A 12,850-nucleotide genomic window follows, 5' to 3' on the forward strand; every position below is an offset into this window, starting at 1 on the left:
GCAAGAGAGAAGCAGATGACTCCCAGGCTTGCTTTCCACGAGTGCTCTATTTAAAACCAATCAGGCTCTGTGGGAATCAGAGCTGCCACTGATCTACGGGCATGAGAACAGCATTATAGATGCATCTGTTTTGCTGTCTCAGCATGAAGCCTGATCAGAAGATAAATATATTTGTTGAACAGTGTAACCATTGTTGATATCATGGAAAAAAAAACAAAACAGTGAAGCAGGACTGATGAGACAAAACCAAACCAAAACAAAAAACCACACAAAAAGACACCCCCCCAAAAAAAAAACCCAAAAAAGAAAACCCCACAACCATGTGACTACGACAATCACGGAGTGCAAATATCTGAGGGGTCTGGAGGACTGACCCAGGAATATTTTTGCTCTTGTTCATTGATACTTTTACAGACATACTTCCAAGGTCATAGCCCGGAGACACTGAGGAGAAGAATTCACATGCTTTCTTAGTGCTAGGGGAAGGGATGCTTTGGTTTTACAAACTTAGTGAAGTTAGCACATTCAGTTAGTATTTTATACACAGTTCAGTTTTATGAACAATTCATGATCTAGCAAGGAGATTAGGATTAAAAGATTATCTAAAGAGCATTTCTGAACAGGCAGGTTTCTTGGCTTTGAGTCCAAGAGCCTATAGAGAAACAGGATTTAAGAGGACATAAGCTCCTGCAATACCAAGAATACACTATGTGGTCACACAGTGTATCTTCAGAGTGCTATGGAGAATAATCAGAGAGCATTAGTATGCTAAAGGTACATGGTTTGTGTAGCCTCTATATGCCCTCTTGTTTATCACAGAATGTCTAGGGTTGGAAGGGACCTTAAAGATAATTTAGATCCAACCCTCCTGCCCTGGGCAAGGACACCTACCACAAGATCAGGTTCCTTAGAGCCCCATTCAACCTGGCCTTGAATACTGCCAGGGATGGGGCTTGCACTACTTCCCTGTACAGCATGTTCCAGAGTCTTACTACCCCCATAGTAAAGAATTTCCTACTACCATCTAATTTAAATCTCCCCTCTTCAAGTTTCAAATCATTGCCCTTTGTCCCCTCACTACACGGCCATTTCCCACCTATGCATCTTTCCAGTACCAAAGGGTTGTTCACCTGCTCACTGTTTGGTTTCCATTTTGCACTACATCATGAGAAGCAGCAGAGAAAATGAAAAATATTAGGTGATGGTGAAACCAGGTGGTTTGTGTAACACAGAAAGTTCTGGACAACCTAATACCTTTTACATTGGCAGGAATGACCTTTGGTCCAGAATCACCGTTCTTTTACTGCTGAGTTGACACAGTACTGAGGAAAACTGAACACAAAATCCCAAGGTTTGCAGGTGTTAGACATGCTATGAACTATCATGAGCAACAAAAAACTCAAAAAAAATACTGAGCTTACCACTCAAAAGCTGGAAACATCCAATGATTGAAATACCAAAGGGCAAAGAAGTGATTTGTCACATTTTCATCTGCTGAGGTCCAAAAGTACTTGTAAGCAAACTGCTGAGAGGAATGCATGCTCATGTGTAACATGAATTTTAAATAACATATTCTGACAAGCATAGCTTCTGACTGCCACTTTGCAGCATGCTGTGCTGGGTGGCCATCGTTTATTAACTGAGAGCAGTTGTGCCCAGAAAAAGGCTGCTCATTTACTGACTTGCTCCATAGCCACCAATAGGGCTTTTCCTGAATAATTTTGGGATTTTCCTCCGATTTGTGCAACCCTGAGCATGCAGGTACAGCCACCAGCATTTGTAACCAGGGGGAGCACATAAATGTCTCACAAATGCAATAGGTTACCTCAGCAGGAATGAAGCCTGCTTAAAATGAAGCATCATGTGCAAGTAAAACTGATGTTTCTCTGCAGGAGTCTTGTTTACACGGGAATCAGAAGCCAGTAATTGTTATCCTTGCCAAGCCAGAGGTTGATGAAGGGCTGCACGTTGGACCCCTCCTATCAATACCTGTCAAACACAGCAGGAACTAATTGTGTTTTTTGCAACTAACACCTCATGCTGAGAAACAGAAAACGATTGTGATCTTGTCTCCTGGTCAACTGAACCATGTCAGCATGGGAATCTCTTACAGGTGCTTCCCTAAGACCAGAAAATTGGCAGAACCATACGGGAACTCAGGCATGGTCATTCCCACAAAGTCAATTCAATGCTTTACTAACTATGCCAGAAGATTTATGCAGCAAAATTCCCTTCTGGATATAAACACATATTTCAAAACTATGAATTATGCAAATAAATTCCTATAGAGCTCCAGTTTTTCTTAATGCTCTTAAAGATTATTTCCCCTGTGTGCTAAATATTCTCCTAAGAGTTTACTGTTGCAATTCACTGGGTGAAGGGCACTCTATCCAGAGTATCCTCCCATGGAGGTACTCTTGCATTTTCTGACTGCAGGAATAATAATGATTTATTTACAGGTATAAGAAATAAAACTGAAAAGAAAAAAAAGGGGGGAAATGGTGGAATTGTATCAAAGTTACATGTACAACCTAGGGGAGAGAAAAAAAAAAAGTTAATCCAGTGCTAAAAGCCTAAATCAAGTAAAATGAACAAAAATCATAATAAGATAGAAAGCTCATTAGAACTAGCTAAAAATAAAATTAACATTTTGAAAAGAGGTAATTAACCACTGGAACAATTTATATTGACATGCGGTAGATTTTCCATCATTTGCATTCTTCAAGTCTACACAGGGCCTCTTTCCAGCAGAGAACACTTGTTCACACAGAAGTTGTGTGCTCAGTACAAGAATTCTTGAGTGAGAGGTTCTGATCTTTTTAGGGATATAACAGGATTACATTATTGCAGCAGCCTGACCTGATCCTGAAATCAGAGAATTTTCATTGGAGACGGGCCATATGCAATTGATGCACCAATAAAAGGCACATCTGGTTGACTGCCTTAGGGCAAAAGATAATTCTGGTTCAGGGAATCAGAAACACTCACTCAGGCACAGCTGCTTTCTAAAGGCCATTTAGGACAGCGCTGTGCTGACCACAAGCCTGCTCTCATGGGCTGTATTTGTGAACTTTCCACTCAGCAACCCTAGCTTTCTCTCTCTTCTTTCACAGGTAATAAAGAGAAGCTGTGTGTACACTCACCCTTACACCCATCTCTTTTTTTTTTAAACTGCTTTGATTCTTTGTGCAATGTTGGTTGTTAAGGCAAACCCATAGAAGCCAATAATTCCTCTTGCACAACCCAGCTCTCGAGTGTTTGATGCCTACAGCAGCTACTTAATTAGCGAGTTTGTTTCCAGTAGGTTGAAGCAATTAAAAAAATTCTTCAGCTTCAATAAACTGATACCCTACTGCTCACCCTTGAATATTCCTTTTGTGAGCAAGTGCTCTACATCATCCTCCTATGCTGCTTTACGTCGGTGCCCCTAGCTCCCGAGAAGCATGCAGCTAAAATGAATACACTGAAGAGCTTCCAGCATGAAGCTGCTCTTTTATGTAATTATGCCTGCTGCTAACAGCCTCCCATTACAGCCGTGGCACAGGTTTTGCTAATCCATTACAGATGATTGGTTGGAATTTAAAACGTGGATGCAAACGCACCCGTTTTTGTGTTGAGCTTAAAGTGTCAGATTTCAAACCCTTTTAACCCTCGGTGAGGGACCAGGTGGGCAGTGTTGCAATGGCTACTACCTAAGGGAAATGTTAAACTTACCGCTTGGTAAGGTTCACCTGCGAGGTGCTTTCCACAATAATGAGACTGGCTCTGCCCATTTCTGGTGTCAGTGTGAGCTCCAGATTCAGACACCAGGCTCCAACAAAAGGCTTGCTGCATAAATCTCACCACTAACCAGCACTGCCTGCGGGGCTTCAGCTTACAGGAGGAGATGAATGCATAGGTGATCGAGCTTGACATTTCTGTAAAAATTTCTATTAAAATAATTCTTAAAGAAACCTTAACAGAACTAAGTATACATGTAATACCTTGAATTTCACTCTGAGAAGCTTGATTTGTCCTTATGTATTAGAAAAAAAACCATGGTAAGATCACACTGAAAGTCACAGAAAACATATTCTATGTTTGAAGTGCCCTTTTATTTAAACATTGCCTTCTACCATGGCTGCCATCCATAGATCACTCTGTTCTAAACCCACATTTCAAATGTACATTGCAGTGAATTATCTGATAGCCTGTAAACCTATATATAGGGTAGACATAGGATTTGGCTTAATCAGTTTCTCAGATAATTTTGGAATAATTCAGTTAGCATTAGGACAGGTAAACATTGGGATGTAAAAAATGCAGGTGTCTGTGCCTGTCCTATGAGCTAGGATCCACAAGCCTGTTATAAGCCACTGATGCTGAGACAGCCAAGCACCTCACCGGACAGTAGACACCTATTCACTGGCCCCTGAAATCACATATTTGCTTCATTACCTATAGGGAGTTGAGTTTTATTCAGGTGCTTGCTCATGAATCTCTGCTGCCCTTTCAGATGCTCTAAAGCATTCCACAAGATCTGCACCATCAGCGCAGTATCTCCCAGGCTCCACCCCTGGGCAGAGGTCCTAAACACTTGAAAACATTCCAAGTAGCACCAGCCATCCAAGAGTAAAGAATAGGGCGGAGCCCTAAATCCACCCAGATTTTAATAGCAGTACAGAGGTCTAGCTCACCTGTAGACATTTCCATTTAAGGGTTTTAACCTTACACTGTGTCTAAAGATGATGAACGGCAGGAGAGCTATTGGTTCCTTGAACAGAATCTTAAAAAAAAAAAAACCTCTCCAGAAAAATACACCAGAAAATCATCTAGCTTATTTCTTTCCTAAGGAAGTGTTCTCCTTACTTCTCTCCCTACTCAGTATTCTCAGTATTGGTTTATTTAGCAGTTAATCAAACAGCAGACAAAAATCAAATGAGACAGCTCAGATTCAGTTGCATATCACACCTTCACAATGACAGGTGGGGAGAAAGGCCCAAGATCAAGAGAAAGTGCTCTCTACAACTTTCATTACATTGAATCTCTAGCATCATTTAGCAAATGTGACCCATTTTATACATCATAACCACAGAAAGGGCTTTTTATTGTGCGAGCTGTGCTTAAACAGTGCCATCTTGTGTCACTAAGTAGTAACTGGTTTTGCCAAACTTGAGACCCCAACTTGTTCCAAACACATCAGCAAGGATCAAAACACACTGATACAATGTTATAAGGTGGGTTTCTGTATCTGTTTCCCTCCAGAGGAAGATGAGGAGGAAGGAGGGTTTTTTTGCCAATGTCAAATTAGCAAATGCAGGTTTGAAGGAGCCCTGTTAAACCAGACCTTTGACAAGGGTGAGAAACTCAGCTTCAGCCCTGCAAGAATTTCTGCATTTGTCTCTGAGACCCTCTAATCCACAATTCCACTTGCTGTTTGCTCACAGGCAAGCACGTTGGTACAAGCTAGAGAAATAACCCTTTTTTTTTTTTTTTCCAGACATTTTGTGGGAAACAACCTGAAGCCTGCATGGAAACGCTTGACATCATTTACTAAAAATCAAGGCCAGCTCAGGGAACAACCCTCCAGACTGCAGGACAACATTCAGGCAGCTCTAGTGGCATGGCAGGCTGCAGGCTGCTGAGCTTTCTTCTACCCCTGTGCCCTTCACCAGGTGATTTCCATGCCCAAATGATTCCCAGGGACAGGGTAACACAACTGGGCTAAAGATGCAAAAGATGGCATGGCCATCCCTGGCTTTTCCCACAGCTTTGCTGCATAACACAATGCTGAGAAAGGAGAAATTATGGATAGGTGGACAGATGCCTTGGAGGTCAAAAATTTTGACCCGTGACAAAAGAGTTTCTCTCTCCGTGTATTTCAGGGCTGGTGAGAGGGATTGTGGGAATATCCATCCCATTCTACCATAAAAGAAGTCTGAAAACCAGACAGGGGCATCTGCAACATCTGGATTAGATGGGTCTTCATGAGAGCCAGATTGGGGCAGCACCTTCTTTGGGTTCCTACTCTGAAGAGCTCCCAGGGAAGCAAACTTCTATCTCACTCAGCAGCGAGAACCCCAGGCTCTCCAAGAGCTGCTGTGAGCAGGAAATGCAAATACATGGGGCCTAGAGCCTTCCCACCCCAGAGTTCTCACATGTTCTATCATGTTATTAGGACAGTAGTGGAAACTAAATGAAGTATCTTTACCCATCCACTTCATAGGAGACACTTGACCTGAACACCACAAGCCAAGGCTGAGTCAAAAAGGTAGCTGAACAAGGAGCCTGGCAACTTTGGATTGATGAGGCATTCAGATTTTTATTTTCAAAAGGAAAATCTGAAAATAATTGTTTGGCACTTTGTAATTCAGCATGAACTGGCAAGGAATTCCCTGGTGAAGGCAGAACCCACGTGTCCAGGGGAAAGATCAGTAACAGAAAGCAAAGCGGCACAGGAGTTACAAGCAGGAGCAGCTAAAGGAGGCCCACATGGGCCAAGTTTTCCCACTGCACCAAAATAGCATGATCTTCCCTTGTTGTCCCCAGATATTGCAGCCACCATCTCTCTCCCCAGTCCGCTACCTCTCCTGTCCATGCCTGGGATCCCCTGAGAGGAATCAGCATGCTAAGCTGCTTGTGCATCCTCATTGAGACTCCTCACGATGCACATGCAAGCTCAAACTCAGAAGAACCCCACCACCCTCCCGCACACCCCCACCACCCTCTTCCTCTGTTTCATCCACAAAAGTGCTCCCTCAAAGTCCTTTGATCCACATCCCATGTTTTCTCCGCTTCTTCCAAGGACATGGATACAGCAGGGTACATAACTGGGCATGAAAGGATTTAAGGAAGCCACTGATCAAAGCAATTTGGGAGTCACCACTGCAAAACACAGAGCATGTGCTCCAGCTGTATTTTCAGGAGCAGAACCTAAACCAAAATATTAACAGCGCCTTTTAAACATTTTTTAATCACAGCAGAAAAGTTTTGGGGAACTTGCAATTGAAATGCTTCAGGAATGAGCATACAGGATAAAGAATGAGTCTCTCCACTTGTATTAAATGCTGAAGAGAAAGAGCATGAGGAGCTTGACAGAAGAACAATAAACGAAACCTAAAGTCCATCGCGAAGGAAAAAAGAAAAACAAGAACTATTGTTCTCACACATATCTAGGCGGACATTTTAAGCCTTTCATTAAAAATACCTTCCCAAGATGAAACTATTTTATATTTCAATCACCTCAGAAGCAGTTAGCGGGATAAAAAGAAAAAAAAACCAAAAAACAACTCATTAAATGCAACATCAGAAATTTTATTTACAAATATACTGTAATTTAACAACCATTCTCCACCCAGTTTGTGGAGGAAAAACGTGATAGTTACATTTTCCAAATGGGAAAAGAGAACTCTTAACCTTACATGGATTCCACAGAATATTATTCCAACACCATCGAGCAAACAGATTATTCTTTGTATTTAAGTTTCAAAAAAAGCACAAAATTTTAGAAACCAGCATATGGAAAGCAAACACATTTGTGTGCATTTAAATGCAGCTTCATAATAATCTAGAGAATTCAGTTTCAGTATATGTCAAAAATAAAGACAGCAATTGCAAATATATATTTATATTAACTATTTCTCTAATGCTCATTTCAAGAGCTTAGAAACAAAATACCCTCTTCATATACCACTGGAAAGTCAACTAGCTGATTATAAGCCTCAAAAATATTTTGAAGTTATTACTGAAAATATACTTATTCTCCCTTGTGCTCTCAGTACTTGAAGCTGAAAAAGTGAAAGCATTTTCCCCAGGTATTTCCTTACTGCAATTACTTTCTTATAAATAAAAATAGTTATATGAAGAATACAATGCATTGCTATGAAGACTAGACAAGCAAGAGTTACTCTTAGAAAACACACACACACACAATACATATATTTATAGATCTACATCAGCAGCAATCACCTCTTCTTCTATCTGCAACAGTGTTTTCATATCTTCATTTGCTTCACATGGAGGTTGGTTGTCCATCTGTTAAGAGAGACAGAAGAAATTGTCATTGAAGTCTAGCTACTGAAGAATCTCAGAGGCAAAAATTAAATTTCGAAGGTAAAAATTGTCAGATAATGGTATTTCTAATACCTATTGAAAATGGTAACACAAATTAGGGCATACATTCTGAATCTAGTAATTCAAATTTAATGAACAATGCAAAATTGAGTTTACTCCAATTACAGCACTGCAAATACTTCAGGCCAAGTAATATTCCACAGAACATGCACCTTACCGGTAAAGTTTTTAAGAATTATATTTAGTGTTAACACAGAGACAGGTTGACAGTTTTTCCAAATTTACACTTCAATAATAAAACTAAAATTTGCCAAATAACTGCAGCAATATTAAAAAAAGAACTTTTAAATCCTTCCTCTGCATATGTTTGTGGGCATCTGCCAATACACTGGTATTCCACTACAAGTTTACAAGTTTAAGCCACAAAACTAGCATAACAATGTGCAAATATGTCATGCCATACAATTACACAGAGAATACTAATAATCCTGTAGTTTATCAAACCTTCTAGCCAGTATGCTCAGGTTCCAAACTAATGAATAATAACCAGGCTGATGCCAAATGCCAACTGCAAACAAATTAATCTGCATTACAGACCCAGAGCTGTGCTGTTAGTATGTTTTCATTGCAGTAATCACCTAGCTGGGTTTTGTATTATGTAAATAGCTAATTTCAATTACTAAACACTAATTTCAGTGCTTTATTCTGTGCCTACAGGTTCTTACAACTCCTGATTTACTTGTATGTCATACAATTATGTTTTGAGGTGCCCACTGGCCCAAGAAGTTGCAGTCTGAAGGGAAGGGAATAGAACCATTTCTCACAGATCAACTCTGCTTCTGAAGGACACTGCTGTGACCTTATGGGCTATAACGTCAAAGAGAAACTAAATAGCAATTTATCCATGATAAAATTTTTGCTTACTTCCATCACCAAATTCCTGAATACTGTCTTGCAGGGAAATGATAGAAAAACAGGTTGCTGTTTTTCAGTACCAAACTTACACAACTCGTTCAGCAATTTTATCCGCTAAAAGATAAAGCAAAAATAATACGAGCGGGCTCCAGATTAAAACTCCCATACATCTGGGTATCATCCAGCAGGACATAAATTCTCTGAACATGAACTCGGGGAGGTATGACCCAGTGCTCTGGATCACCTCCAGATGGAAGAGGGTGATTCCCTTCCTCTTTCTGCTGACCAAAGCAGCACCCTCACACCTAACAGTGGCCTCTGTGAATGCACTGGAAGCACCAAGGAGAGGTGCCAGGTTTTCTGATTTTAGCTCAGGCACCACACAGTTATTTATGTGTGGTGCAGGCAGTTTTTCCTCTTCCTAGAAGCCAGAGACCCTGAAAACAGCAACAGCATCAGATGCAGAGCTTCTCTTTTTCTGGGCTAGGCTTCTTGGCCAGCAGATGCCCAAGTCTTGCTGATGTGTTGTAGCACGAGTATCCTGTTCCCTTCACTGCCTTCTGGTCCACCACAAGAAAAATGTGTTGGGCTCATGGAGTAACACGGACATGTTTCTCAGGAACTAATTCAGAAATGCTTTCCCTTAGCTGAATTTTGTCACTCTAGATAGTTCTGTATTTGCTACATGAAAATAGAGCCATATAAAACTCCTGAAACTTGTCAGAATTAGGAGGTTGTCTACCATCATCTATGACAGCAGAAAAACAACACCATTATTGAAAGCCTTAACATCATGCTCCAGTAAATCAGAATTCTGCAAACCATAATAAAGGAAAAAAATTATACTGCACCTTTTAATTAAGATCTGTAAGTAAATCAATTCCTCCTGAACTTGTACCTAAATGAATAACCAATCACAGACCTATAATTCAAATAATGATAGCATCGAAACAAGAAACCAGCATTTGTGCCACCTCCACAGGATAAACTAATAGCTTCCCAGGTATGCATTAGGATTGAATTAAATACGTATTCAGATTACTTTAAAAAAAAATGTAACATTCTTTTAAAAAGAGCTTTCTGTTATCAAGACAAGCCTACTCAGCAACTGACAACTCCTTGACACCACTTTCTCAGATCTATGAAGAAAACAGGATGACTACACTGTATTTTCTGATGAAGCTGCTTAATAACAACATAGTAAAATAACTACCAGCAAGTTAAAAGTTAGGAATGACTACTCTACAAAAGACAGAAACTGGCAATCAAACCTCGCTGAACCTATGCACTTAAAGCTAAACAGGAAAAAGATATCAAGAGGCTCAGCTGTGCAAGCACTTGAGGTGGTACAGCACAGAGAAGAGCTACAGTCACACCCACTACAGCTGGATTGCCTTACTTTTAAATCTGATATAGCAGTCGTTGCAGAAGAGTTTGTTGTTTCGGATCCTAACTTCAGCTCCAGAGCGGGATCCTCCAAGGTCGCATCCACAGGCGACACACTGTGTGATAGGTGAATAATTAGCAACTCCTTACAAAATGTTAAGAAACTAGAATGCTGTTCAAAAGCAGCTTAGATGAAGCTCAGCAAAGCTTGAACCATAAACCCACAATCACTAGAAGCAAATGTGTGACAATTAGTTAACCTAAACACAACCAACCCTGGGAAAGTATTTTAAGACGACGACTGGACAACAAACAGCAGTGATGCACCAACTAAGCAAACATAAAGCTGGCTGTTTTTAGAGATTAGTTCATTACATCTGATTTGAGCTTTAGTTTCTCTGAAAACTAAATTTGGCTTGATACAGAAAAAAATATTCGTTCTCTAGATGGCAACAGCAACTTTGGCACAGAACACCTGGGTGTACTACTTGCAGATTTCCATGCGGCACTGCACGCTGCTGGTGTCCTCAGTGCTTTGGCACTCAAAGCAGAAAATGCTGAGGCACCCCTTGTTTCCTGGGTTTGCATCACAGAACCAAGTTCTTATTTGGAGAGAAGGGGCCAATTAAACTTTTCTTGAATAAACACATGAATAATGGGCTTGATAGCTTTCATACTTAGATTAAACTATTTAACTATGGTGGCTGAACATGTCTTGGCTGTGAATATGAAGCACCTCTGGAAGGAATGTAACCCAAAACATAACACACTCCTTATGGAATTTATGAAGCAAAGTACTCATCTGACTACAAGAAATACAGATAGCTTGCCTGATTAAATGAGTAATTAATCTTTTGGATGGCAGTCTGTTCAACAGCTCATTAATCTTCAGAAATTTGAAAAACAGAAATTTAGTACTCTTTTATAATGTAGGTGGAGGTGGACTCTCATGCACAGAATACATGTTCTGTAGAAAGGGAATGATGACAAGTCCTAATACATAACTCCTGTTCTTCCTGCTCAGGCAGACAGGACCACAAAGAGCTTTCAGTCAATCCCTTGTAACACTCCAGATGATGGATTTGAGCTGGGCATGGAAAAGACCAGACGCAGAAGTCTATTTTTAAAAGCCATGGAAGAAGTAGAATCCAACAGCACCACCAAATCACAATCAAAGTCCTCATCTGTTCCTGTATCAGGGTAACTAGTAGTACTTTTACATCTCTTGCATGCAGCATTCTTTCAGCTCTGGGTATGCCTCAAGATGACTGGAAATCATATAACTCTCTCAGTGCTGAGCATGAGCTAATTTACCTTCTGACTGGGGACAAGTAGCACTAAACACTGCTTCTCATTTGGTGCCAGGTTTTATCCTGACAGGTTGAATGCTGCCAACATGCCCTTGCCAGGAAAACAACTCATGAGCACTGTCTGCTAGGATTAGCATAGAAATGATGAGACATCTTAAATAATCCAATTGTCAGGGTCCAGGATGAGATTTATTTATTTTTAAGGAGTTATTTTCTCTTGGGAGAAGTGGCTCATCACCTTCTGATTTTTTGCTGCCTCTTTGAAGGAGAAAGAACTTTGATCTCACAGCCAGCATGCCCATCTGACTTGTCCAAGTTAGCTCTGGCATTTAGGAAATACTTTTAGAGCTGAGTGCTAAATGCCTGCAGATAGGACTGCCTCATGGAAATATGCATGAACCACGCTGTCAAGAGTAGAAGGCAAAGCAGGTGATTAGTAGAGCCCCTGTGAGCGTAACACCAAGTAGCCATGCGTGCTCCTGATTAGTTCCTGTTCCTTCACGATGTGACTCCCAGCTCTCACCTTAAAGCAATGTAAATGATAACAAAGACCAAGAGACTCAATGATCATGGCTGCTCCTTTGCCCAGAACGTTATTACAGTATGAACAGATTTTCTTCCCACTGACTGACCTAAATATAAAATGAAAATCCTTAAAACCAGCTTGAAAAGGTTTTGAAGAGAAAGAAAAGTTATCAAAGACTGTTTGAGATTAAAAAGAAAAACACACTGGTAAAAAAGTGGACTCTTAGGCTGCTTGGGGAAAATAAAATGAAAATTAATATTATTTACAGTAGACCTGAAAGCCAGGGAAAGCTGAAGTGTTATAATTTAGATCAAAGTTTCACAGGAACAAATGAAAAAATTCTATCACAATCTTGAGAGATATTTAAATGCATAAAATACCTTCTACAATTAAACATGGCAAGTATGTTGTTAGGTGTGGAGAGTAAGAACACAGGTTTTGTGCTCCTACCTTGTTTCTTATTTGTAGGGAATTATCTTGAAAGCTAAGTTTTAAAAAGCACTCCTACCAAGTCCCACCATCTGCACCTTGTTAGATAACGGATGGCTGGTCCTGGACACATAATATTATGTTAATTCTTTGAACATGAACCATATGGAGGTCAGTTTCCATAGATCTACCAAGATGTTAACAAATGGAACTGAGAAAAAAATGAGCAAAC

General features: G+C 40.3%; 1 protein-coding gene across 3 annotated transcripts in view; it reads right to left on the minus strand.

The window, feature by feature from the left end:
* Positions 1–7,272: 7,272 nt before the first annotated feature.
* Positions 7,273–12,850, minus strand: part of LMO7 (LIM domain 7) — a 133,431-nt gene continuing 127,853 nt past the window's right edge. For 2 of the 3 annotated variants that reach the window (XM_030463477.1, XM_030463550.1), the window contains 4 exons: positions 12,187–12,295; positions 10,367–10,469; positions 9,819–9,865; positions 7,933–8,013 (listed from right to left, as the gene is read on the minus strand). In XM_030463477.1, the coding sequence (XP_030319337.1) occupies positions 9,822–9,865; positions 10,367–10,469; positions 12,187–12,295 (256 nt within the window). In that variant the 3' untranslated portion in view covers positions 7,933–8,013; positions 9,819–9,821. Of the gene's footprint in view, positions 8,014–9,818; positions 9,866–10,366; positions 10,470–12,186; positions 12,296–12,850 lie in introns of all 3 variants that reach the window. The other variant, XM_030463413.1, reaches the window with a different exon arrangement.

The sequence above is a fragment of the Calypte anna genome, chromosome 1 (assembly GCF_003957555.1).
Source record: "Calypte anna isolate BGI_N300 chromosome 1, bCalAnn1_v1.p, whole genome shotgun sequence".
In the NCBI taxonomy this organism is placed as follows: Eukaryota; Metazoa; Chordata; class Aves; order Apodiformes; family Trochilidae; genus Calypte; species Calypte anna.